Source organism: Pocillopora verrucosa, chromosome 12 (genome assembly GCF_036669915.1).
Source record: "Pocillopora verrucosa isolate sample1 chromosome 12, ASM3666991v2, whole genome shotgun sequence".
NCBI lineage: Eukaryota > Metazoa > Cnidaria > Anthozoa > Scleractinia > Pocilloporidae > Pocillopora > Pocillopora verrucosa.
In genome coordinates, this window is record NC_089323.1 from 5,071,153 (window position 1) to 5,096,220 (window position 25,068).

At 38.3% G+C, this 25,068-nt stretch overlaps 2 protein-coding genes across 2 annotated transcripts; one reads left to right on the forward strand and one right to left on the reverse strand.

Moving 5' to 3' along the window:
- The first annotated feature begins 1,938 nt into the window (after nt 1-1,938).
- LOC131783166 (kelch-like ECH-associated protein 1) lies at nt 1,939-10,639 on the forward strand. The gene is made up of 6 exons (XM_066158932.1): nt 1,939-2,089; nt 4,765-4,964; nt 5,828-6,793; nt 7,747-8,019; nt 8,836-8,908; nt 9,779-10,639. The coding sequence occupies exons 3-6, from the start codon at nt 6,748-6,750 to the stop codon at nt 10,164-10,166; spliced, it is 780 nt and encodes a 259-aa protein (XP_066015029.1). The 5' UTR covers nt 1,939-2,089; nt 4,765-4,964; nt 5,828-6,747; the 3' UTR covers nt 10,167-10,639.
- A 2,683-nt stretch (nt 10,640-13,322) lies between these two features.
- Nucleotides 13,323-14,945, reverse strand: LOC131798142 (tetratricopeptide repeat protein 28-like). The gene has a single exon (XM_066159869.1). The coding sequence runs from the start codon at nt 14,943-14,945 to the stop codon at nt 13,323-13,325; it is 1,623 nt and encodes a 540-aa protein (XP_066015966.1).
- Between the last annotated feature and the right edge of the window lie 10,123 nt (nt 14,946-25,068).

Consider the following 25,068-nt stretch of genomic DNA (forward strand, 5'->3'; position numbering starts at 1 on the left):
TACGGGTGCCTTTTGTTTCAAATACTTACCTTAACTCAATCATCCAATGTTGTGAACAGGGCATGAGATCTGAGTTTAAAGAAACATTGATTGAGGCCTTTTCAGTGAGTATTTTAAATTATGACCTCTCTATTAACTTAAACTCCAGGAATGACTTCTCTGGATTCTTGGCTGAGTTGTGATAACTATAAGTAGATATCTCTCGCATTATAATGGACTTGTCCAATTCCCATGCCACAAGCATCTATACCAGATTTCAGACCAAAACAGCTCAAAAACCACACCCTTTTGGAGGGATTACACCATAATATACAGGAGTTCTAATAACCGTTTTCCATAAACTGCTGACAATGGTGTCATTAAGGCAGCTCTCTCTGGAAAAAGGGCTATAAGGCAAAACCCAAACATGACAGCTTGCTTGCAAGCTAAACAGATTGTCGTGAGAGATCTTCGCCAGTATTATCATAGTTTCCATTTGGCCAATCACTAAAACTTTCATGACGGATATACTTTATTGAGTAAAAGTGCTTTTGCCTAGAAATTACAGCCATGACATTGGTTCACGGAAAAACATTACTTGGATCTGAAAAAAATTTCTGATAAAATGTCACTGCAAATATGACTCTTGAGATGTAATGTGCAGAAATTAATTTAGCATTTTAGTTGGACCTTTAATGAGAGCTCTTGGGACCTTTCAAAATTTCTATATTTTGTCTGTGTTGGATGTATGTATCTTGACAGGCCAATTACCTCTCTCTGAAAAGGTACAGTATAGGTTTGTCCCCTAACTACTCCAATGAAGGGTGGGGCCCCTTGTACAATTTCAGTATGCTTTGTAGAAATCGTTCACACTGTTTTATAACTAACTTAATCAGTGACATCGGACACTGCGTTTTGTTCCACATATTCTTGTTTAACCAGTTTGATCACGTGCGTTTTTTTTTGTAATAATATCTTGATTTCGTTTTAAGAGTTTCAATGTTTTTCCATTGAGCAAATTGATTTATGAGTGATTCCTACTCAATAAACAAGTTTAACGGAGTTTCGAATACGATTATAATATACTTTAAGTATGCTTCAAGTATACTTTTTCTGTACTTTCCAGAAACGAAGTACATTTGAAACATACTTAATTTAGACTTCAACAAAAAAAAGTATAAATGAAGTATATTAAGCAAATTGTGGTAAATGTACTTTATTTGTACTTGAATTGGAAAAGTATACTTCAACTATACTTTTCTAAACCTTGGAATTTGCAAAAAGGTTGCCATAGAAAATAAAGTATACTTTAAGTATACCTTTAAAATGTAATTACTGACAATCTGGCCTGGAAGTCTACAATCTTGAACTCTCTACACAGATCCTTAAAAACTGAAACACTTAAGGCACTAAATTTAATACATGTTCAAAAACTATCCCAAAAAAGAAGTCAGTAGAACACAATTGTCGAGAAGCAACAAGAACTGTATTTCTTGCAAAATTACACTATTTTAGGTTTTTTTTTAAATATTAACTGGTGTGATAAACTATGAAACAAAAACTTAAGAAAGGGGATGCATGCACGCTGAATTTTCGTACTCCACCCCTGGATTTCCCGCATTGCAATATAGAGAGTAACCATTATACAGCAAGGTATCACAAATCAAGTAGTTTACGCGAAGCGTCATTATTACTTATTGACTCCGTGTTGAGGTCGTCCGAGGGCAAGTAGTGGACGTCGGAAAGTTCTGCGGCCAACGCGACATGATTGTCTGAGGTATCTTTAGTACTGGCTGAGAAAGATACCGGTTGTAAGGTCCACGCAAGTTTCACCTCCTTAGCCTTTTTCCAGAAGAAGAATCCTCACTACAGTCCGCCATTATTTTTGGTACGCTCCGCTGACATCTAGTACAGTCGGCTTATATACGGGATCTTATAATTTAGATTTGGCGGGCGAAACGAACTTTGTCTCTCGATCGATGACTCGTGAAATTGCGTTGGTATTTTGCCTTTTCTATTTAGATCTTGCCTCTGTCTTTAGACACAATGAGGAACATAAAGAAAGACAATAGAAGGAAAACAACACCATCATTCAATTATGGTGAAAGAAGTAAGTGAAATTATTTTTTATTTGTACAAAGTTCCAAGTTCATTTCACACGTGAAGATGCATTCGTTGTCAAAATAAGCCCCAAAGTTTGTTGCATTTCAATGGCTAAATAAGCTTATAGAGTGATGTGTTTCCATAAGTTATGTAAACGTTTCCTTAATCTGAGTTTGCAGACTCCCTTGTGCTAATGCACTGTAAAATAAACCTAAACATTAGAATAATGTGACATCACAAAACTACTGGTTAATACACTTACACCATTCATCTCATTCAAATATACCTAGAAAATTACCTGTGCTAAAAATTTGTTTCTAATCAAACAAAGAAGCTGTTCAGCACCAAAGACTGGTCAATGTCATGACCTAAATCATGGGTTTACGGTCAACTCGCCGACGGACCAACTCGCCGACACCAACTCGCCGACGTATAAAATCGAGTAGAGACGTCGGCGAGTTGGTCGTCAATCCAATACAACTTATTAGAAGCTAAACATACAGAAAATTAAACGATATTTAGTAAAAAAAACACTGGACATTGGTGAACATTAAACAGAAGCTTAAACATCGGTGAACATTGGTGAACATCACCAATGACTATAACAGCTTAAGACGCGAACGAGTTATTGTGCGACAACAACACCGTAAAGACTCATCATGTCAATCGCTCAGATTTTTAACGAAAACTCTCTAGACGAGATCTTTAGTAAAAAGCATTTCTTTTTATTTGCAACAAAGTTTATAAGGATCTTAAGGCGAATAAAGCGAAGTAAACATCACCAACGACTCTAACAGCTTAAGACGCGAACGAGTTATTGTGCGACAACAACACCGTAAAGACTCATTATGTCAATCGCTCAGATTTTTTAACGAAAACTCTCTAGACGAGATCTTTAGTAAAAAGCATTTCTTTTTATTTGCAACAAAGTTTATAAGGATCTTAAGGCGAATAAAGCGAAGTAAACATCACCAACGACTCTAACAGCTTCAGACGCGAACGAGTTATTGTGTGACAACAACACCGTAAAGACTCATCATGTCAATCGGTCAGATTTTAAAGGAAACTTGGCTTTCTAGTCAAGATCTTTAGTAAAAAGCAATTCTTTTTATTTGCAACGAAGTTTATAAGGATCTCAAGGCGAATAAAGTAAAGTAAACATCACCAATGACTCTAACAGCTTCAAACACGAACGAGTTATTGTATGACAACAACACTGTAAAGACTCATCATGACAATCGGTCAGATTTTTTAACGAAAACTTGGCTTTCTAGACAAGATCTTTGGTAAAAAGTATTTCTTTTTATTTGCAACAAAGTTAATAAGGATCTTAAGGCGAATAAAGCGAAGTAAACCTCACCAACGACTCTAACAGCTTCAGACGCGAACGAGTTATTGTGTGACAACAACACCGTAAAGACTCATCATGTCAATCGCTCAGTTTTTTTAACGAAAACTTGGCTTTCTAGACAAGATCTTTAGTGAAAAGCATTTCTTTTTATTTGCAACAAAGTTTATAATTTTGCAATGTATATCATGCAATTACTCTGCTCTTGTAGGTCCGTTTAATCTCGACATCGATTTCAATAATTGGGCCGCTGTTCTTTCACCATTTTCATATTTCTCCCATAATCCAAAAACCTTACTCTGTAATTGCCTAATAAAAAGAAATGCTTTTTACTAAAGATCTTGTCTAGAAAGCCAAGTTTTCGTAAAAAAAACTGAGCGATTGACATGCTGAGTCTTAACGGTGTTGTTGTCACACAATAACTCGTTCGCGTCTGAAGCTGTTAGAGTCGTTGGTGAGGTTTACTTCGCTTTATTCGCCTTAAGATCCTTATAAACTTTGTTACAAATAAAAATAATTGCATTTTACTAAAGATCTCGTCTAGAAAGCCAAGTTTTCGTTAAAAAATCTGAGCGATTGACAAGATGAGTCTTTACGGTGTTGTTGTCGCACAATAACTCGTTCGTTATAGTCATTGGTGATGTTCACCAATGTTCATCGATGTTTAAGCTTCTGTTTGATGTTCACCAATGTTCGCCAGTGTTTTTTTTACTAAATATCGTTTACTTCTCTGTATGTTTAACTTCTAATAAGTTGTATTGGATTGACGACCAACTCGCCGACGTCTCTACTCGATTTTATACGTCGGCGAGTTGGCGTCGGCGAGTTGGTCCGTCGGCGAGTTGACTTGTTACCAAATCATGCATGTGTAGAGAGACTTTTTGAACAATACATGTACAATCAAACACTACAGGGACCCACCTCACATAGTGTGATGACTATATATAGATATAATTACTTTTTTGTATTTCTGGGTTCAAGTATTAATATTAATAATATTTAATGCAATTTCTGTGAATTTTTCTCAGGACGTGTTAATTGATCCCCATACATGTATTTCAGTCTAGGCTGCTGCATAAATGGTATCCTGGTAGCCTGAGGCGCCTAAGTTACCAGATCAAACTACTAAAATTTTGTTCAGGTAGCCCAGATGGGTGCCTAACTGGAGTTTTCACTCCCATCTAATGTGTTTAACGACTCCTAGACTGGGCTGCCAACTTTTGAAAACAGGAGCCCTAAAATTTTTCATAGGCAACAGCCTTGTCAGCGGAAGGAGCATATATATGGAAATTAATCTACCTGTCATGAATGAACACATATTTTGATGCTTGCAGATGATTGAACTGTCACCAGGACGATGTATTTACATCTAATGACAGCCATCTTACCAGGGCATATGCAAAGAAAACGGCAATAGCCACCGCTTGTTTTCTGCCAAGCTGTTTTTATAGAGATGATGAGCTTGTAGGGAGGAGTCTTGGAGGAAAGAATGGAAAACAGTGTGTTGATACAGACATTCTTGAGAGCATCTTGAGTAAGTATAATCATAACTAAACAATAATACTTATTACGATAATAAAAATGTTTACACTGCATGAGCCAGTCTTCGAAAGGGCAGCTTAATGCAGTGAATTGGGAATTCTTAAAATTTTGACAGAATATTTTTTTTCTAATAAATTCAGATGCATTTATAAAAGTTGTCAATAACATGGTTTTGAAGTGCAAGAATTAACATATGCAGAAACAGTAAGATGTCAATCAATGATCAGCATTTTACTGCTTTTACGTATAATACTTTACAGTATATAATGCTTTTGTTGTCAATCAGCATTTACAGCTGTCCACTAGCTTTTATAAAACACAGCAAAGATGAAAAGCCTTTAATAGTGTCCCTAAAATAGCTTATTGCTTATATGACTATATGCAATAAAGGTATAGAGAACTAAAGTATAGATTTTTTTGAGATGGCAGTGGCAATGGCAACCACAATAAGTTTACTTTTATTCCAGTAGTGCTTGTTACAAACTTTTCGCTTTTGTAGCATTTATCTTAAAATGCTTAAAGCCTTTAACATTATCATTAGTGGCTCAGGTATACTAAAAGCAGTTGCCTTAACTCTGATCACCATTCCCATCTCAAAAATGTCTTTGCTTGTAGTTTAATTCTGAAAGTACTTACAACTAAACTTTTTGCTTTAAATAAACAAAACTTGAAACTTGAAAGTGGCATGGGATTAACAACATACAAAAGTGGTGACTTACATGAAGTTAATAAAAAAAGTTTAATTAATCTGTAAAAGTGGTTGCCCAAAGCAATTAGTCACAGGGATCATATTTGGCTATGTTCTTGATATCATTAGCTTCTCTCTAAGCCTTCCCTATTCTTATTTCTTTGAAGGTTACACAAGAAAGAAGTTCCCAGACATGACATCTGATAGTGGGGTCAAAATAGCATTAAGGAACAAGATAACCTGTCTTGAAGCTAAGACCAAAAAAAAAAAAAGACAGTCCAAGTTTTTGATTAATAAAAAATGTGCAAAAAGCTTCTTAAGACACCTGTTTAAAATCTATCTTAGATACAGTGATGGAATTATCAATGACAATTTTTAATCTTTTTAATATATATTGTATATTCATTGCCAGAAACAAGAAGACAAGACAGTTAGTTTATTTCAGTTTGAAGAAATCTAGCCATTACTGCATTATTGCTGTGCATGATTATATATTTTTAGACAATTAACACATTTTTATCAAATTCAGTGAGTTCCAATTAACTTGCCTGATCAGAAAAGAGGTGCTCTTTTTATAATATTGTGAAAACCTCTTTTTCAGTCAGATTTGCTTTTTTCTGAGGGTACATTTGTATTGCAAAAGTCATGTTTATACATTGATAACAATAAATGTTACCACTATAGATTGATTAAGCCTTTGTTTCAGTTATATTTATTTATACATGTATGTATGAAGTATACTTAAGGTATACTTTAAGTAAACTTCCTTTAAAGCATTATTCTTTAGCTAAGTATTCTTTAATTGTACTGAATTTTTACAAGGGGTAATTTTCCTTAAAAGACCAAATCTTTGAAGTATACAATTCATAAGCTGGTAAGTCCTATATTCTGAGGTCAGCATACTACTCCTCTTATATTGCAAACAGTCATGAGAAGTTATTATTATTTTTCAGGAAACAAGGAGAATTTCTACCCTTAGCACATTTCACAAATGACGACCCCCTGGTCCGACTGTGATGTATTTTGCAGGGGGATACTTGAGAAGATCTCTTGATGTTTTGGAGTGTTTTGATCCTCAGACTCTCAAATGGACTATTCTCTCCCCAAGAGTGGTCTTGGGGCAGCTTATGTTGGTATGGTAAATATTGTATAATGAAGATAGATAGATAAATGACCTCTATTTATACACAATGATTTTTTAAACAACAAGCTTGTGATGTCATGTGATAGTAACAAGCTACTTGTAAATTCTCAATTATTAAAGGAAGATATTCATTTGTCCTGTAGGACAAAGAGAAAAGTTTGAGTCTTCCAAGGATTCAATTTTCAGACTGACAGATCTTATGGTTCAGTTCTCTACCACTGAGCTGCAGTGATTGTAGCTAGGCAATAAATCAGCTTTACCTGAATTCCTGATTCCAGCGGAATCCAGGAAACTTGTTATACATAGATGAAGTATATTGCCTTGAAGCTCAATGGTATTTTGCTGAACTCCAGATCAGTAAAGAGTTTGTATTAGATCCAGGCTTATGCAATGCCTATCTACTCCCAAAAGTATGAAACAGGGTCCAGTTAACTATTTCATTCCCAATAACTCCTTACTGTCTCCTATACACAGCCTTTTAACTTTGTTGTGAAAACTGGGTGTTGGATCAAATGATAATCCCTTAGTTGATATTTTTTACTATTCTCATCACTTGCCAACTTCATATTCTATTGATAATAAAAAAGAGAAAAAATGTCTTGATCACTCCTAGGAGTGGAATAGTTAACTGATAGGTAAACTTTGGTTGCATCAAGCTACAGAGACCTAAGCTCTGCTGGCTAACACTTTGACCCCTAAGAGTGATCAACACCTAAGTTCTCCCTACAATATCTCCCGCTGAATCACACATTAAGCTCATGAGAATCAAGGAAATGATCACCAACTAAAGAAACTCTTGATTGTTCAATTCTCCTTACCAGTAGTATAGGAAACGAATAAAGAACAGTATGGAGGATATGCATACTGATGTTAAGGTGTAAAGAGTTAAATAATTCAGTCTTGTATGTTGACTCAGTCATTAGCATAACCCTCCATTTGCAGATAACATGCTGTATATAATTGGTGGTCGCAACAACACCCCAGCTGGGAACATAGACACACCTTCCGTAGACAGGTATGATCCTCTGCGAGATGAGTGGAAGCCTATGGCACCCCTCAGTGTACCACGCAACAGGTTGGGCGTGGCAGTGGTAGATGACTGTATTTATGCAATTGGTGGAGGAAATGGGAACACATGTCACACATCAGTGGAGAAATATGATGTCAAACAAGATGAATGGACAACAGTTATGTCACTTAATTTTCCTCGCATAGGTAGGTTTTGGGCAAGGTTGTAGATTAATACACCTCTCCAAACTGGAACTGTTTGGGTAACCAGTTGGCAAGAGGAAAAAATCTGTTGCTCAAATTTGTAGAAAAAGTCACCAATTTGGCCACATGTTTGCATACAACACTATCAGAGTTTCATTTTCACTTTTTTCTGGTGACAGTTTGTCTGGTAATTACCATTTTTTTATTTATTAGTTTACCGTTTGGCAACTTTGAATAAAATAAAAAAAGGGGATCTGTTAAAAAAATGTTGTCACGGCTGTTCAGCAATATTTTTGTTGAATTCAGTCACCATATTATTGAAATTTTCCTACTCTCAGTCCTTTCCTTTGGGGGTCAAGTGTTTGAGCTGCTTTTTGTGCAATGAAAAACTAAATTTGGCTCAAAAAAATGTGCTTAGTAATGTAGGAAATGTGCTTAGTAATGTAGGAAAAAAACGAAAGAGGGAATGATAAACCAAGTACAAGCCAGAATGGCCAAGGATGGAGTAGATCGACACAAATTGTAAATGACTTTGAAATATTAGTTTAGTAAGATAGAAAAACACAAAAAAGGCGATAAGAAACCGGGAAGGAAAAAGAGTAAAAGAGGATGGAGAAGATTAATAACGATTGTAAATGACTACATAATATTAGTTTATTAAGATAGAAAAGCACAAAAGAGACAATTATAAATGAAGTTTGGAACTAGGATGGCCTAAAAAAACTTTGAAAATTTTGGCCAAGGAGATGCACATTCTCTTTTGCAAGTGCTGTAACGGATGCTGTATTTTTTTTATATTTTTTTACATTTTTTCGCTAGGTGTAGCTGTTGCTGTACTTGATAGAAAGCTTTATGCCGCAGGAGGATTTGATGGAAGACACAGGCTCAGGAGGTAAGAGAATGTTAATAGTTGTTTGAGTGAGACGTTGTTTATCACGAAGTAAGCGCAAAGTAAGCCTTCGCTTTAGTGTAAGATGTTTTCATCCAGTGAATGACACTAGCATGCTGTAATGTTCCTGATAAGAGTCGATAATACAACCTTGCGATCAGCACTCCATACGCCCTACCACTCAATGAACTGTTGGAGATTTGTGGTTGGCAGTTTAACAAGGTCCTTGATGATAAAATTCCTGCATACTACAAACTAAGATAGGAATGTCGATATATATGCGTTATTGACCAAGCTTGCTCGGTCTAGATGGCTAGAAATTGGCCAAGTTGTTTTTCTTTGCGTTTTTCTGGTTTGACGAAGTCCCCCAGGTAGCAAATTAGAACTCATGATTCGCTTCATATAAGCAGTATAATAACTAATTCTTCTGCACAATGATGAAGTCGTGCGTGTTTCCTTTTTTGGGGATTAAAACCAAATGTTGTCAAAGATATATTTACATACACTCTCGTGAGTGGACAGGTGTATTGGTTGAAAGCTCTGTTATTTGAGAGTCACGTTTGTGGCTTCGCTGTGATTCCAAAGATCTCTTTATATAGGCTCTCATGAGTTGACAGGTGTAATGGTTAGAAGCTCTGTTATCGTAAAGTCTCGTTCGTTGCTTCGCTGTGATTTCAAATGGATGGTAGTTCTCTACCACCCTCTGATGTGATGATAATTACCATCCATATTATTTGTAGAAAAGTTAAATCCTGATATGCTCAAAGCTAGACTAACTTTCTTCCCCTTTATCAACCTCCCCCTCTCTCCCTCACCCACCCCCCCCCCCTGTTCATATTTACAAGGGACATGTTTTTCTGAATTTCATTTCAGTGTTGAATGTTATGACGTGGATACTGATCTGTGGAAATTGGTGTCTCCGCTGGTCGAGCGTCGTAGTGGCGCAGGAGCAGCCTCGTTGAATGGCTTCGTGTATGCTATCGGTGGATATGACGGCGAAACACAATTAAATAGTGTTGAACGCTATAGCCCAGCCTCGGACATATGGATAACTGTTTCGCCTCTGATACACAGGAGAAGTGCACTAAGTGCTACTGTTTTGTGCGGGAAACTTTATGTAGTCGGAGGTTATGATGGAGAAGGGTTTTTGAACACTCTCGAGGAATACGTTCCTGAACAAGATTGCTGGAAGTTGGTTAGCAGTCTGAACCTGGGACGTAGCGGAGCGGGAATTGCAGTAGGTTGGAAACCTGCCACCTAGAGCCCCTTTGGTTGAGGCTCAAAAAGTAATCAATGATTGCATAAATTTTGCTTTTCCCCGCGCTGTGATTGGCCCGGAAAACTCTTGCCAACCTCTCAACCAATCAAATGCGGCATTAAAACCAGTCACGACTCAGTCACTCGCGTTTTCACGCGCAAAGTGCCGATTGCATGTGACAATTTTGCGTTCTCATTGGCTTCGTTCGACTGAGGAATTTTCCCTTGAGTGTCGAATCTCGGGTAGCAGTGGGTTCTTCTCTTCCCCATAACCTTTCGACCAATCAAATGTGAGACAAGAAAACAGTCGCGACTTATCACCCACTTTTTCTCGCGCGCTTCATGTAGTTTGGTTTGCAATTTTTGATCCTCAGAAAAATTTCCTCAACAGAGGAAACACAACATATTTACCACCATAGATAATCGCAACGAATTCAGAATAAAAACCGAAAAATAAAGAAGATATGCTTACTCTCACATGTGCGTTGTATTTTAACTTAGTGCTTTAATTTCCAAGTAATAGTTCATTATTTTACATTGAAAATATATGCTACCGAATCTCATTTATGTGGCCTATAAAATGCGGGATAAAATACAGTATAAAATACGGTGCGATTTGGCCATTGGACCTCGTATGTTCGTCAAAGTCCTCTTGCAGCTTTCTTTGGTGTAGCTCTCTAAATGCCAGCAGGCCCCGGATGTTCGAAGGATGAATAAATTTATCCACTGGACAGCGAGTGGATAGCGCCATCCATACTTTGAACAACCGACATAACACCATGGGTAAAATTTATCCGCTGAATAAGAAGTTATCCATCATTTGAACAACCGGGGCCAGGTGTTTAAAATGCTCCGCAGCAAAAAGATACGTGTGTATTATCAAGCATTTCTCTATCATCCTTATTTCAACTTCAGTTATGATGAAACAAAACCTCAAATACAATCAAGGACGCTTTCCATCTTGCTAAAATTCCTGATTCAACCTATTGAAATCCAAGCAAAACATGATCCACTAAAACATCAACCTTTGGCAATATTTCTTTTCCTTATCGGTTTGAGTGGAAATACTAGATCCATTTCTATCTCCATTTCTATTTCTACAACGTGACGTCTTTTCCTAGTGTACTGTTGACTTCCTGGAAAGCTGAGCCATCGATTGGCGCATTGAAATATTAAATAACAGCATCTTTCCCAGTATTAATGTATCAAACTAAATATGTTGAAATTTTGCTGTAAAATAAGTTTCTAATTGACTCTCCGCGACTTTTCCTAGTATTAACGTTTAAAAAGTAAACATGCTGAAAATTTGCAGAAAAAAGTTTTGTAGTTCAGTCTCACGTTTCGACCTGATTGAACAGTGTCCCACCTCAACTCACCCAGCCGAAAAAAATAACTCTTGCATGCATTGCATGCCTATGATTTTACTGTTTGTTCAGGCACCGTTTCTTCTTTTAACTTTGTTTGTTGCGATTATATTGAGAACTGTTTTTTTTTTCCATTTCTCTGTTTGGTAGTTTTGTTCAGTTGAATCTTCCGCATAGGTCGTTCTCCCCTCCGACTAAATATTTCATTCAAATCTTACACAACGCTTTTCTCGTCTCTGTTTGATTTCCAAGCTAATATCTACCTTACTGTTTGTTTCAACTTAAATTCCTTTCTAGCCCTCTGTTCTTTTCCTTAACCCTTTAGCTCCCATGAGTGACCAAGACAGAATTTCTCCTCACAATATCAACACAGAATCGAGCAGACAGGTGAGGAAAATAAAGAAGAAAACTCAATAAGGGGACTAAAAGTTGATCCAATGCCAAATTCTCCAAATTGAAATCATAAGTATTTTATGGCAGACAGTAGGGAGAATTACTAATGAGATCTTGGGAGCTAAAAGGTTATTTCTGGCTGATTGTCACGTTCATATCCTACGAACTGTTCGTACTCTTCTGTTTGGCGTTAGGATCTCGAGCAATGTTTTCTCCTAATTTTATCTCAATAATTCGCTCACCGTTTCTCTTCTTCTCTATTTGTTAATACTTTTCTTTTAGTATACTACACTTTGTTTGTTCTCTTCTCCACTTAACTTTTAGATTAATATGTAGTGCCCTGTTCTCAAGCTGTTTGATTTTTGCGGTAATTCTCAAGCATTTTCTCTTTTCTGTCTGATTTTTACATAATTACCTTCTCTCTTTTTTTGGATTGTGTCTTCAGTATCTCGGCACTTTTTGTTCCCTCTTCCGTTAGTTTGTTATGTTATCATCTCATGCACCTGTGAACAGTCTTAATCACTCTTTAATGATCACGTGTGCGTCCAATGGTAGAATTGAAAACAGAACTATAATGATTTAAATCAAGGATTAATTTTGAGTTTTGACGAAGCTTTGCTAACATTCTCATATTTTTATACATTGAGCCTATTTCCTGCGTTCAGTTTTCCCATCCCAATTTATTGCAGTTCCCTATTGATAGTATACTTAATAGATCAAACGACCTAATTGCAGGTTTCATCGTCACTGCCTTTCGATTAAGCCCTGTCTACAAAAGCAAGCAAAATCTACTACTTGACTAAATAAAAAGATTAAAAATGTCTTCGCAAAGTAATACCAGTGTCCATTGAACGACAATGTTTAGGACGAAAAATCTTTGTGTAGGATCAGTAGTCACTCTGTTTCTTCTCCGCCTCGTTGTTCTCCTCCTCGAATTCTTCTTTCCTGAAAAAACATTATAAATTTGTCGCTATTTCATCTTTAAAGTAAACGGAACAGATTTTTCAATTGAAGAAATTACTTTCTTCTTCAATGCCATTGGGTATGATTATCCAAACTTGTCGAACATACCGTGCTTGATACGAAAGTGACTTTAAGATTGTCAATTTATTGTTATTTTTGTTGATTTTTTACAGATAAAGTGAACTTTTTCAGCTTATCAAGTCACCTTCATCGTCATAACGTGTGGTATCGTATCGACCTTGAATAATTATTTCTGAGTATATTGCATACAAAAGAAAGGCTAATTCAAAGCCAATTTTAGAAAGCCTTTCGTGGAAATATTCTGGCTCCGAGCACTAGATAAAAACAAAATTAGGACAACTGAGTGAACTGAACAGGTTATATGTGCTAATTGGTTTATCGTAGAAAATTGCTCCTTATAATCAGACTTACCCTTTTTTTCATAAATCAAATGTCACGCTGTCCCCCATCAACACAAACGGAGCCCATTGGGAAGGTTTGGAAAATCCATTGCTTCTCAACCATTGAACGGCCTGGTGAAGAGATTCACTGGCACTTTCTCCGCGTACGAGGTGTTTATAAAAATGTTCCATGAGCTTTGCCGTTGCTTTGTCTTCTATAGCCCACAATGCTACCAACACTGAACGTGCACCAGATGCTAAGAATGCTCGAGCGATTCCAATAACTCCTTCCTTTTTAATCAATCCACGCCCACTGTGACAACAGCTGAGTACTACCAGTTTAGCTCGTACTTGAACTCCTTCAATGTCGGACACTGTCAGGAGGTAGTCTTCCTCTTGTGGAGTACTGTTAGTAGTACATTGAGGAGAGAGGGCAATCTCTCCTCTTTCGGGATTTCCATGGGCGGCAAGATGTATCAGACTCGCTGAAGGTATCGCTTGAAGAACCGCCTGCTTTGTTGCGCGACTTCCTAATAAAGGCTGAACACCCAGTAGTTGACCAACCATCTCCGCTTCCTTACTTGCGCAGAACAATGGTGTAATGTCAATGACACGTCCATTGTATTGCACTTTGCCAACCGTAGGATCACCCACAACCAGTCCGCCAGTTTGACTGTGGTAGTCTGCTGGACATTCTTGAATGAGCTGGAGAGTTGTCAGTGAAGGGATGATGCGTATTCTGTACTTCTCCGATAAATATTTTCCGGCTTGTTCATCACGCAAGGCAGCAAATGGGACTCGGTACGAAAAACGATCCGGTACAATGATGATTTCGGGCTCTGTAAGTAAATCTGCCACAGGTGTGACGATCCATTTGTAGCACAAATGATGACTTCTTCCGGTATCTTTGGTTTCGTCACCACGCAAATTTGCTTGGCTCTCTTCATGAAGAGATGTCGTCGCGTTGTCATCCAGCGATCGGTCTTCGCAGTTCGCTGCAGGTAAAACACCAAAGCATTGGGCGCCCTTTTTGAAAACTCCTTCCACTTCGCAAACTTGCTCAGCAATAAGAGTGTCCATTTTCACTTCGTCTGTTTTTCGAAAGAAAATGTCTCCATTTGTTTTCAATACCCAGAGAAGAACTTGCCGATCTTCATACGAAATGTACAAAAACACACAGTTACTTTCTCTTCTCGCGATGTTTTCAATCCCGAACCATGATCGTGGATTAGCTGAGATGTGGCTTTCAGCGGAGTATTTGTCTGCCATGAGTTCTGCGAGGACTCTTGCTCGTCCCAGCTCCTCAACATAGAGAGCATCTCGAAATTTTCCCCTACCGCAAAGGAGGTGAGTGAGTAACTTGTAGGGAAAAGTACCGTGTTCCTCTAATAGAGGAATTTTAAATCCACTGTTTCCTTTCTGAAGAGTTCTGATTTGTTCATATTTTTCAATACCTTGGAGAAGATATTTCATTGCCTCCACAACCTCCGACTGCGATATCTTTAACACTGTAATAGCAAGAAGGCATTGAAACTCAGTCATTTTGTGTCCAATTTGGCTGCTTATGGAACAAGCTTTCTGTAAGTAATATGCTGCCTTATCATATTCACCAAACGACTGAGATAGACGTCCAACCTCTAGGTATAGTTGTGCTTCGTACATTCTATTGCCACATTCTCTGCTGATTGTAAGTGCCTTCTTACAATGTTCTTTTGCCTTCTGACTGTCGTTTACAGAATCAGAGACATGTGACAAACCTGCAAAAGCGAAGGCTTCCATTTCTCTGTCACCAATTGCAATACTGACGCCGACTACTTTGTTAAAGTGTTCTTCAGCTTTCCGATTTTTATTAAGATTGCAGTACACCGCTCCAAGACTGTAGTATACTGCACCTTCTCCTCTTCTGTGGCCAATTTCTATCGCAATGGCCAGTGCTTTCTTGTGATATTCTTTAGCATTCTGATGTTCGCCAAGGTAATCAAACACATTTCCGAGGTGACCGTATGTTCTTCCTTCTCCTCTTCTGTCGCCAATTTCTATCGCGATGGCAAGTGCTTTCTCGTGATATTCTTTAGCATTCTGATATTCGCCAAGGGAATCAAACACACTTCCGAGGTTCCCGTATGTTCTTCCTTCTCCTCGTCTGTCGCCAATTTCTATCGCGATGGCAAGTGCTTTCTCGTGATATTCTTTAGCATTCTGATATTCGCCAAGGGAATGAAACACACTTCCGAGGTTCCCGTATGTTCTTCCTTCTCCTCCTCTGTCGCCAATTTCTATCGCGATGGCAACTGCTTTCTCGTGATATTCTTTAGCATTCTGATGTTCGCCAAGGGAATGAAACACACTTCCGAGGTTCCCGTATGTTGTTCCTTCTCCTCTTCTGTCGCCAATTTCTATCGCGATGGCAAGTGCTTTCTCGTGATATTCTTTAGCATTCTGATATTCGCCAAGGGAATGAAACACATTTCCGAGGCTCCCGTATGTTGTTCCTTCTCCTCTTCTGTTGCCAATTTCTATCGCGATGGCAAGTGCTTTCTCGTGATATTCTTTAGCATTCTGATATTCGCCAAGGGAATCAAACACACTTCCGAGGTTCCCGTATGTTGTTCCTTCTCCTCTTCTGTCGCCAATTTCTATCGCGATGGCAAGTGCTTTCTCGTGATATTCTTTAGCATTCTGATATTCGCCAAAGGAATGAAACACATTTCCGAGGCTCCCGTATGTTGTTCCTTCTTTTCCTCTGTCGCCAGTTTCTATCGCGATGGCAAGTGCTTTCTCTAGATATTCTTTAGCATTCTGATGTTCGCCAAGGGAATGAAACACACTTCCGAGGTTCCCGTATGTTGTTCCTTCTCCTCTTCTGTCGCCAATTTCTATCGCGATAGCAAGTGCTTTCTCTAGATATTCTTTAGCATTCTGATATTCGCCAAGGGAATCAAAGACACTTGCGAGGTTCCCGTATGTTCTTCCTTCTCCTCCTCTGTCGCCAATTTCTATCGCGATGGCAAGTGCTTTCTCGTGATATTCTTTAGCATTCTGATATTCGCCAAGGGAATGAAACACACTTCCGAGGTTCCTGTATGTTCTTCCTTCTCCTCCTCTGTCACCAATTTCTATCGCGATGGCAAGTGCTTTCTCGTGATATTCTTTAGCATTCTGATATTCGCCGAGGGAATGAAACACACTTCCGAGCTTCCCGTATGTTGTTCCTTCTCCTCTTCTGTCGCCAATTTCTATCGCGATGGCAAGTGCTTTCTCTAGATATTCTTTAGCATTCTGATATTCGCCAAGGGAATCAAACACACTTCCGAGGTTCCCGTATGTTGTTCCTTCTCCATTTCTGTCGCCAATTTCTATCGCGATGGCAAGTGCTTTCTCGTAATATTCTTTAGCATTCTGATGTTTGCCAAGGGAAAGAAACACACTTCCGAGGTTCCCGTATGTTGCTCTTTCTCCTCCTCTGTCGCCAATTTCTAGCGCGATGGCAAGTGCTTTCTCGAAATATTCTTTAGCATTCTGATATTCGCCAAGGGAATGAAACACACTTCCGAGGTTCCCGTATGTTGGTGCTTCTTCTCCTCTGTCGCCAATTTCTATCGCGATGGCAAGTGCTTTCTCGTAATATTCTTTAGCATTCTGATATTCGCCAAGGGAATAAAACGCACTTCCGAGGTTCCCGTATGTTGTTCCTTCTCCTCCTCTGTCGCCAGTTTCTATCGTGATGGCAAGTGCTTTCTCGAAATATTCTTTAGCATTCTGATATTCGCCGAGGGAATGAAACACATATCCGAGGCTCCCGTAGGTTGTTCCTTCTTCTCCTCTGTCGCCAATTTCTATCACGATGGCAAGTGCTTTCTCTAGATATTCTTTAGCATTCTGATATTTACTGAGTCTAGCACAGACATTTCCAAGTCTCACTTGAGCCAGTGCTTCTTTTCTTTTGTGACCAATTGTTTTCATGATGGTGAGTGCGCATTTAAAGAGTTGCTTTGCCTCTACAAACCGGCTTTGTGCTTCATATTTGTCTCCTTGTTCTATGTTTAGTCTCCAAGCATGGTTAAATGTGTCAAGAAGTTTGGTGGCATGTCTTTTAGCATCCGTGTAACCATAGATGGCATAGTACGCATTGAATAGTACATGGGAGATATCAAGGTGACTAGCAGAGTCAAGGTTTTTAAGTAGAATTACACATTCATTACATAACTCAGTCGCTTGTAGGCCTCGATCAGTGTTCAGAAGAAATATGACGACATTTAAACCTATCTGGACTGATTTTAGGATTTCTGCAGCGTCACGTATAACGGCTCTCTCCTGTTTGTTGTCGTAAGAAAGAATCAACAAAAAAAGGAAGCTTAAGAAAAAGTAACAACGATAAATGTTCGAGTTTTTAAACATGACGCGGGAATTTTCCAAAAAATTCGTACGTGAAACACGATCAGGATCCTCACTCTGTTGCCCTTCAAAAACCAGGGACTAACTAAGCTCTGATTTCCGTTGTTATTTGTTTAAAAATCGAGGCAAATCAATATATCTTGAATCGATCTGGAGATATCCATCTACGTGACGCACAGGCGGCCCCAAGCTCCAGCTGTGAGGTGATCATCTGGCACAATAACAGACGGTCATGGTGGAATTTTAAGAGTTTGTATCGGAATATTTACGACCGCTCTAAGGAATTAAAAAATACGTCAAATTCTCAATAAAAATACCACAGCGTATCTCTTGTTATCTGACCGCTTACTTTGATGAAAAGAACCCATTCTAGCGAGTTGTCCATTTCGAGGTGTTATACGTACATAAGAAAAACCTCGAAATGGACAACTCGCTAAAATGGGTTCTTTTCATTAAAGAAAGCGGTCTAATAATTCCGCCATGACAGTTATTGCGCAAGATGATCATCTCACAGCTGGAGCTTGGGCCGCCTGTGCGTGACGTAGATCTAGTTTCGTTGCGTGGTGGAAAAATTTGATGGACATAAATCCAACAAAAAAAATCACATTCTACAGCTAAACGAAGTATAAAACTGTTTAGTTGAGCCCAGATGAGGATATTTGTGCAAGATTTGTGTTGCTATTTCTAACCGTTTGTCCCATAGAGATCAAGTCGGCATGTCAGTCTTAGGAACTCGCATAATTAATTTGAGAAAAATCCTACCAAAAGTTTCAACCACTTATATGATGCTTTGTTTTTCAGCCGAAGGAAAATCTTTCTATTTCATTCAACTACATACGCGTTACTTCAGTAAGTCATATACCAATTTATCCAAATTTTTTTTTCGTAAAATAGTAAAGTCAATTTCATTCATGGAAAATGAAACCGAGGAAGCAATAAAAATGAAGAAATTAAAGAAAACGAACAGCTCACCTTTTGGAAACAGAACATGCCTTTTACATTGGTGCCTGATAGCGTGACTAATGAAAACAAAATTAAGAAATGAAATGAAATGAGACTTTCCCAGACAAAGAAACGTAAATGGAAACAGCAGGTGTAATAACGTTTTACTCGCACGGTGATTGAAAAGAAATCATCAAAATAGAAAAAAGACCCAAGATGGAAGCAGAATTGTTTTCCAAGTTGCTCATAAGATTCATCAAATAACATACGGGATCTTAGTTTCGATTATCTCAGAAGTGATGAACATGTAGTTTCTCCTTACAATATCAATATACACTTAATGTATGGTCCCAAGGGAAAAATTTAGTTTTGTTTTCCCGAGAGTCCAACAAGGAAACAAAACTAATTAGTTTCCCGAGGAACCATACATTAAGTGCTTTGATATATATCTCGACTTTCCCTTAAACAATCATTTGGCAAAATCATGCTCTTGTATTCAGCGCTTGGGCAACAACTGCAAAATTATATTAAAGTTCACATGGCAACCAGGTGGGCAATCAGACTTGGTTTGATGCTACTCTGGTTTACAGATTTAATGAATGTAACCGAAGAAGTTACAATTCATAGGCCCAACTGTATGGTTGGTTAGGCATGTGTTTTCCGATAAAGCTGAATTTTCTTTTTTGCGAAAGAAAACCGCTTTTTGATGCTCTTTGTACCACACTGACGTTTGGTCTGTCCGATGTATTCGTTGTATTCAGGGGTGATATACGAATGCCAACTTCAAAAAACCAGTTACAACTAGTAGTACTCCTGATGAAAGGGAACCAACGACTGGTTTTGCTGTTATTCCTTACATTCGGGGTGTTACGGAACCCATCGAGAGAATTTTGAATAGCCACAACGTTAAAGTAGCTCAAAACCCCGGAACACACGTGTCTAAGTAACCATGCAATTGGGTGGGATAAGTCTAAAATTATCACCACCAATAGGCGTTACCACCAGCGCCTTTATTTGAAAGCTTGGCATATTAACTCCGCCCACGCTCCTTTCAATCGTGATGATGGCGGCTTACTTCCTGACGCCTATTTACACCTCGTCAGAAAAAAGGCAGCTAATTAGTGATCGTAGAAAAGGACCTCTTGTTGCAGCATTTACATCACCTCTGATAAAGGCACTAGACAGGAGTGTCGAAACGTTGGGTCTATGAGTGGTAACTTCTTCGGTTACATTCATTAAATCTGTAAACCATAGTAGCATTAAACCATTTCAAACGGTAAAATTGAATTTGATTAGGGGCACGTGACCAAGAATCAATCAATCACAGTGCTCGTTTTGTTTAGGGAAAGTCAAGGTATAATGGAGGGCTTTATCTCTATAAGTAGCAAGTTTCCGTCCAAAACATGTTAACGCATAATGTTTATGAAATAAATTTTTAGCCGCTCACCTTTGAAAAAAAGATGAGCGGCTAAAAATTAAAAAAAAAGATCTCGGGATGGTTAGGAGCCAAAATCACGAAACTGATTTAAGCTTTCTCTGCAAAGCAATGAACATGCAAAGAGCTACTATAAGATTGAATAGGAAAATTATCGGATAAAAAGTAATTATTATAAACCTAAGAAGGATAGAACCTACATTATAGCTTGCTCATAAGATATTTCAATAAACAGAGATCGTTTTTAGTCACGTGATCTCATTTTAATTGGCCACCATATTGGTGCACATCACCTGCCTGTAAACATATGACCAGAAGTTGTGTTTATGATAAAAAAAATGGTTTTATACGCGATTTTTAGCTGGAGGACCCGAAGTGGTCGTGATAAAGGAATTAATATGGCAAGAATACCTTCATTCATCTCTAATCGACGAGAAGAAGTACGGAAACTTTCTACGGCCGGGTCCGAACATTTTATCTCCGGATAAGCGGCTAAACTGTGAGATCGTTACGATCTAGATTTGGTTCCGACCAAAAATCTAAGTCATCAGTAATTTGGTTCTGTCGAAAAGCTTCAAGCCGATCTTGAAGTTGCCGCCAAGCGAGACGAGAGAGCCAGAGGTCGTGAGCTGAAACGTGCTGCAGGAGTGAAACGTGAAAGGCATCTATGGGAAGAAATCGAGTCCAAAAAACAAATAATTGATTAACCAGGAGTAAAGGTTATCGACATTTCTTTCGATGTCGAATCAGCAGTGGGCACCAAGCTCAGCAATACAGGCTTTGTTTTGCATTTGCTGAGGTCAAAATAAATGATTTCCATTTCCGCTTGCGTCAGCGCTGGCACCTCCGGTTTTTGAACGCGGATTTCAGAAAATACTTCCGAGTTCTCAGAAACCTGAAGTCCTTCATTGAGATTCTCTATCGTTTCATCAAGATCGGCTTTCATTTTCTTAGCGGATTTAAAGTTAATATCGCGGACACGAGAGTATTCCACCTTGTTTGCGGAACTGGGAAGTATCAAAGGGCACTTAATTTAGACTGCGGAAGACTTTTTTGCGTGTAATAGCTAGTCTTGAAAACAAAATAGCAGAGCAAATGAGTCGATTCCACCGGCGGTAAGCAATTAGGCTCGAAGTGTTTCCCCACCTATCAAAACAGGATCGATTCCGATAGTCGAGATCTTCTTTAGATACGCTCTCTGACTTTTATATCCAGTTTTTTAACGTAATCAAACAGTGGAATTTGGACGACATGGTCTGGATCAGACGAAGGAATAGCAATTTTTTCGGTAGACGCCATTTCATTTTTTTCGAATTTCGGAACTATAAATTTGGACCGTGTTTGCATATAGTAATGACTGAAACGCGAGACGTAGATGTGCACCAACATGGCGGAAATTAATTCTGTGACGTCACGTGAAAACAATCTATTGGAGCTCACATATCATTGATAATAGTTTGGTGGTTTTAATTGTGCTTTGATCGATTTTTAAAACATTCAAGTCACAGAACTGAGAATCATGTTGCTTCTCTTTCCAATATCCACATATTATTCAGCGAACAAGCCATGAGAATATTTATCAGCTAAGGGTTTTTTCTTTATACAACATTAAATTCTCCCTACTGACAAGCAAGGTAATGTGAGGGAGCTAGAAGGAAGACTTCCCAATGGTATCATAAATTTAAAAGGTAAAGATGATGCAGACCTTTAATATTTTGCTATCCAAATCAAAAATTGATTCCGATTTGGAAGCTCTCCACAAATATTATTAGTTTGTTTGGAATTAGAACTCTTTCTTATCACTGAATTTGCTACATTTACTGAACCAGAAATATATTTGTTTTCGAAGCGAGAAAAGAATAGCTTTATTAATAACTAAATTTAGTTTTTTGCTGGTAACCCTTTCAAAAATAAACACACTTTGTTTGGGTGATGAGACCAAAAGTGGCGAGAAACAGAGATAAATGCAAGCAGCTCGTGTGAGAACAAAGTGCTAAGTTTGATCGGGCTGAGACAATAAACTATAAACTGCAGTTATTAATCTCTTGGTATGAGATATGTAAATGAGACTTTCTGTTTCGCCCATAGCGTCGTTGAAAAAACATTGAAGCGCTTTTCTTTCCACATCAAAAATCGCTGTCCTTGAATTCAATTTCTGTTGCGCCTGATTTGAGCAAGCGCCGAAAACATTTTTTGAATAAAAAGAGAGAGAGAGAGATGGGACTGTAAGCTAATATTTTCTTTATTTTTACTGCTTACTCTTAAACAAAGAGTTTTATCTTGTTTCGTATTCTGATCGAATGACTGAGGAAGCCGAGAGTAAAGACTTGAGCGCACTGCGCTCGTGTCAAAGATCATTTGCATGATTCTGAAAATTGACCAAGATCTCCTTTTGACCGTTCAAACTTCGTTCGTTTATCTTCTACGTTGAGGATTTTACGTTTTCATAGCAACTGAATTGAGAATAGATGCCGAGTTGTCCTAAAACGTTGTGCAAACGTGATCGGTCGTAACGCTTGCGCGCTTGCGTGACTTCCAAAGTAAACAAAGGTGACCGAAGGCGCCTACTCGATAATTTACGTTGAAATATCAGTTCCTGAACTACGCACAGTGTGGAGAAGATCAGACTTAAAGAATAAAATCTGGCACTCTTGTCATAATAGAAATTAGCGTTGCTTAAAAGGACACAAAAACAAGTTAAAATAGGTTACAGTGTTTATATTTACAAACAACACGCATACGCCGGCTCTGAAACAATTCTTGCAGTTTCTCCCGAGATTTGGTTCACGGAACTCGATGAACTAGCCCTCCTTTCTGCAAATTTTTTTCCGTCATTGATGATGGACCACAAAGGTTTTGAGCGACAAACTCGACATTTCCCTGCGACCATCAAAATCAATTGGACAAACCCAGCTTGATGTATTGCGTGACGTGATTGTGCAAACTTTTCTCTTTGTTCATACGACCTATTTCGCGGGTTCTATAAGTTGGAACCAAAATTAGTTAATGCAACGAATTAGAATCGAAAGTAATTAAAATGGACTTAAGAATTTTGCATTTAATGAGAATTTTATCTTTTAAAACGTTTACTTGATTCATGGAAAGCAAAAATTGGAGTGGCTTTGGGTATTTCAGCCCTGATTCGGAAAAAATAAACAGTTATTGGTATGTTCTAAACATCAGAACACTTGGGAGGACACCGGAAATGTATTAAAAGTATTTTTTAGCATCCAGAGCAAAAAGAAGAATGTGAGACAGTGAAAGAAGACTGAGTTTTCAACGCCATTTGTCGTAAAAAGCTACCACCAGCTTGTTATTGAACTCACTAAAAATTTCCCTAAAAGGCATTAACTTTCTTTTGTCGCGAAACTCGAAGATTTGAAAACTTTGAAACGACGTACGATGAATCCTGGAAACTGGAGTTTGAGTCCAGTGGCAAACTATGCCAGCTGGTCTCATGAGCAGATCAAGCGCTGACGAAATTTGACAGTTTTGAAATTTTAAGCGGATGCAAAAATCGAGACAAAAATTCGTCATAACACAATTTGTCCTTTGATTTTGTCTGCTAGCGCAGATAGCCCAGATCGGCACTCACGAATCAATTTTTAGTTAAATAACAGCCTTCACTCTCGAGAAATTGCAAATATATTAGCCATGTGATCCGACTACAACTTTAATTCCGAAAACTTCGAAAACATCTCCAGTCAGTCTGTCTCTCTTTCACTGCCTCACATTTTCCCTTTTGCGGTGGCTGTTGACAAGTACTTTCACTGCATGTCCAATGTTTCCTTAAGTGTTTGGATGTTTAGAACATACCAATAACTGCTATATTTTTTCCATATCGTGGTCAAAATGACCGGAACGAAACAAAATTAACTTATACTCGAGAATTTCCCTAAATAGCTGGTAGTACTTCAAATGACTCGATACGTCGTCCCGGTGTCACAACAGATTTGGACACCCGGCGGATTTGGACCCCCCTTCACGGTCCAAATCCGCCAGCGGATATGGACCCCCCTTCGCAGATTTGGACCCCCCCTACCAAACTTTCCTTTAAAGTATCCTTTGTATCATACTTGGTAACTAATTCTATTTGCAAGCTTTTTGTCGGTGTTCTTTTCAATCACAACACAACATTCCTCAATAAAGGTAAAACAAAAAAAAAACAGCCATTTCGTTCCAAATCTACCGCATTTATTATAGCAAGTCGTACAGTATATGCAAGAATTAGATGTGAAGAAACTACTGCATTCGAACTATTGAAATTGTTACAATAAATCTTTCCTTCTTCTGATGCGAATCAACATTGATACGAAACGTCATAACAATAGTGGAGACTATTGCGTCCAGTCACAAAAATAACTCAGTCTGGTTTTCTAAAATAATAACATTAAACAGTTTCTGAACAAGAACGAAGAAACTAATCCTACTACAAGTCGTTTATAAAGCCTATGATAAGTAAAAATGTTTCTATTCTGAACTATTGGAACTCTCAGCTTATTTTCAGATGCAAATCAACATTAATGTCAACGTCTTAACAAAAGTGGAGACCATTACATCGAATGCAATCTTATTTTCTAATTTTAACGATTTTTTAACTGTTGAGGGATCCGAAATAACACCTTAACAATTACGAAGACGTCTAGAGTCTGGCGATCTGTAGACAATGCAGAGCCACTCGCCCTCCGGGGCAGTCTTAAATCCCTCGCAGCTCATGTGTAACCATTTCGCGCACAACTCGCACTGTACCATGTCGTCCCAACACTCAGACATTGAACAATGACAAAATAAATTAGTGTCACAAGTTTGTCTCTTATTGAATCTGGCGGTGTTCGACTATCGCGGAAAAGGTTAAAAAACGACCTCTCTCCAGATATTAAACTAAATTCTTGCCCATTTTCCCTTGGTCAAAAGAAACATCCGACGGGATGCCAGTTCGTATGCATTAACGATATGCATGTTTTGAATTAAAAACATACTTTAGTACACACTGGAACGCAAAGTATCAACCAT